The sequence below is a fragment of the Nannospalax galili genome, unplaced genomic scaffold (assembly GCF_000622305.1).
Source record: "Nannospalax galili isolate Female #2095 unplaced genomic scaffold, S.galili_v1.0 scaffold1200, whole genome shotgun sequence".
Lineage (NCBI taxonomy): Eukaryota > Metazoa > Chordata > Mammalia > Rodentia > Spalacidae > Nannospalax > Nannospalax galili.
In genome coordinates, this window is record NW_008347131.1 from 2,659,801 (window position 1) to 2,662,027 (window position 2,227).

At 39.6% G+C, this 2,227-nt stretch overlaps 1 protein-coding gene across 1 annotated transcript; it reads left to right on the top strand.

Annotated features, from left to right (window-relative positions):
- The first annotated feature begins 886 nt into the window (after positions 1–886).
- On the top strand, positions 887–1,831 carry LOC103742590 (olfactory receptor 4A16-like). The gene has a single exon (XM_008843680.1). It carries the CDS (start codon positions 887–889, stop codon positions 1,829–1,831), a length of 945 nt encoding a protein of 314 aa, XP_008841902.1.
- Positions 1,832–2,227: the final 396 nt, after the last annotated feature.

The window sequence follows — 2,227 nt, forward strand, 5'->3', positions numbered from 1 at the left end:
GGGGTATACTCCACAAATACAACCATGCCAAGGAAATATTCTACAGTAGCTGGTGTATTGAGGGTCTATTCTTTATCTAGAGAACAGACTTTCAAAAGCAGGACCCTTGTTACTCTTTTTCTTTATTGATGACTACTATGCTAAAATGTAGCATTTTAAATAAGAAGGATGACCAGGGTATACATCGAGGTCATTCTTTATAATTTTTTAAAAGTAACTTTCATGTTAGTATAGAAAGTAATGCATTTCATCACAGCGTCTTCACACATGTGACTTCGTAATTTTTGGTTTGTTCCCTTTCCCCATTGTCCTCACTTTGTGCCCTTCTGACTCCAGCTACATTACTTTTTTTCTCCCTGTTTATCCATCTCCATCTTCTCATTTCTCACAGCATGTATTCTGGTAAACTCTCTATGTAGCACCTCCCTTCAGATATCTTCTAATAATTCATTTTAAGATCCTAGAAAAGTAAGAACAATTCAATCTCAGAGCAGTAGAATGTAAAAAATCATAGCAACCTGGCAGGAAGGATGAACTGGATAAAACCTTATAAACAGTTGATAAAAGTGGTCCTTTGGGACCAGGGTAAGCATAAATGAAATTGACAACACTTTAGCGAAACTATCCATTGCAGTCTTGAGGTAGAGCCTGTATCACTTGTGTCAACAAGATAGTCTATTGGAAACAGAATTACCAACACAAGTGTACTGGGCTCCTTGAAAGAGAAATTTAGAACTGGCTATTAAATGTCCACTGCAGGTTTACCGCTGATGCAGATAATGATGAAGACGTGCTTCATGGCCTTATGGATTCATAGCCAGGATCCCAACTTCCTGGGAGACTCTGTTCTTCACATCTCTCTGAATGAAGCCTCATAAAAGGGTCAATGGGACAGAGCAACAATGTGACAGAATTTGTCCTCCTGGGCCTTACTCGGGATCCTGCTGAGCAAAAAGCATTATTTCTCATGTTCTTCCTCATCTACATTGTGACGATGGGGGGCAACCTGCTCATTGTGATGACGGTCATTGTCAGCCCCTCCTTGGACTCCCCACTGTACTTCTTCCTTGCCTATCTGTCCCTTTTGGATGCTGTGTATTCTACTGCCATCTCACCAAAATTGATGATCGACTTACTGTGTAATAGGACTACTATCTCCTTTCAAGCTTGTATGTCTCAGCTCTTTCTAGAGCACCTACTGGGTGGTGCTGAGGTCTTCCTTCTGGTTGTCATGGCCTACGATCGCTATGTGGCCATCTGTAAGCCACTGCACTATTTGACCATCATGAATCAGAGGGTTTGCATCCTCCTGTTGGTGGTATCCTGGGCTGGAGGCTTTGCACATTCTGTGGCTCAACTTCTCTTCGTTTACAACCTTCCCTTCTGTGGCCCTAATGTCATCGACCACTTCATCTGTGACATGTACCCATTGTTAGGATTAGCATGCACTGACACCTACTTCCTTGGCCTCACTGTCATTGCCAATGGTGGAGCAATCTGTATTTTAGTTTTTATTCTTCTCATAATCTCCTATGGAATCATTCTAATCTCACTCAAATCTCACAGTCAGGAAGGGAGGCACAAAGCCCTGTCTACCTGCAGCTCCCATATCACAGTGATTGTCCTCTTTTTTGTTCCATGTATTTTCATGTATGCCAGACCTGTTTCCAACTTTCCTATTGATAAATACATTACTGTTTTTTATACAGTTATCACTCCGATTTTGAATCCTTTAATATATGCCTTAAGAAATTCAGAGATGAAAAAGTCTATGGAAAATCTAGTGTGCAATGCATTGGCTACAGATAGAATAAGAATGTCTTCTCACTAAACATGCTACTTTGTAAAATAATAGGCAACAAGTCCTAACAAATGATTATAGAACCTACTCAGTGCATCTCTTTTTTTTTTCTTAACCCAAATCCATCAAAAGCGAAACAGAAAAAATAAGCATTTGACATTAGAATGAATTTAATAAACAATTTCTGAAAGATAAAGGTATAGGGCTTTGTCTTGTTAATGAAAACGCAAAACTAGGTAAACTTAGTGACTTTTAATGATTGTAGCCTCATGGACAATCTTTTTTTATCTGTATCTATTGGTTTACCCACCTATGCTATTTAGAGACCAGCTGCAAACATGGTTTCTCATGGATATCTGAAAGGCATAAAGCTTGTCTCCCTCATCCTCTCAAATAGTCCTCCTTCTGCTTTCATGATACAGATAC

Bases quoted from the DNA above. Each gene is read 5' to 3' on its own strand.
- LOC103742590 (XM_008843680.1), top strand. From the start codon at position 887: ATGGGACAGAGCAACAATGTGACAGAATTTGTCCTCCTGGGCCTTACT.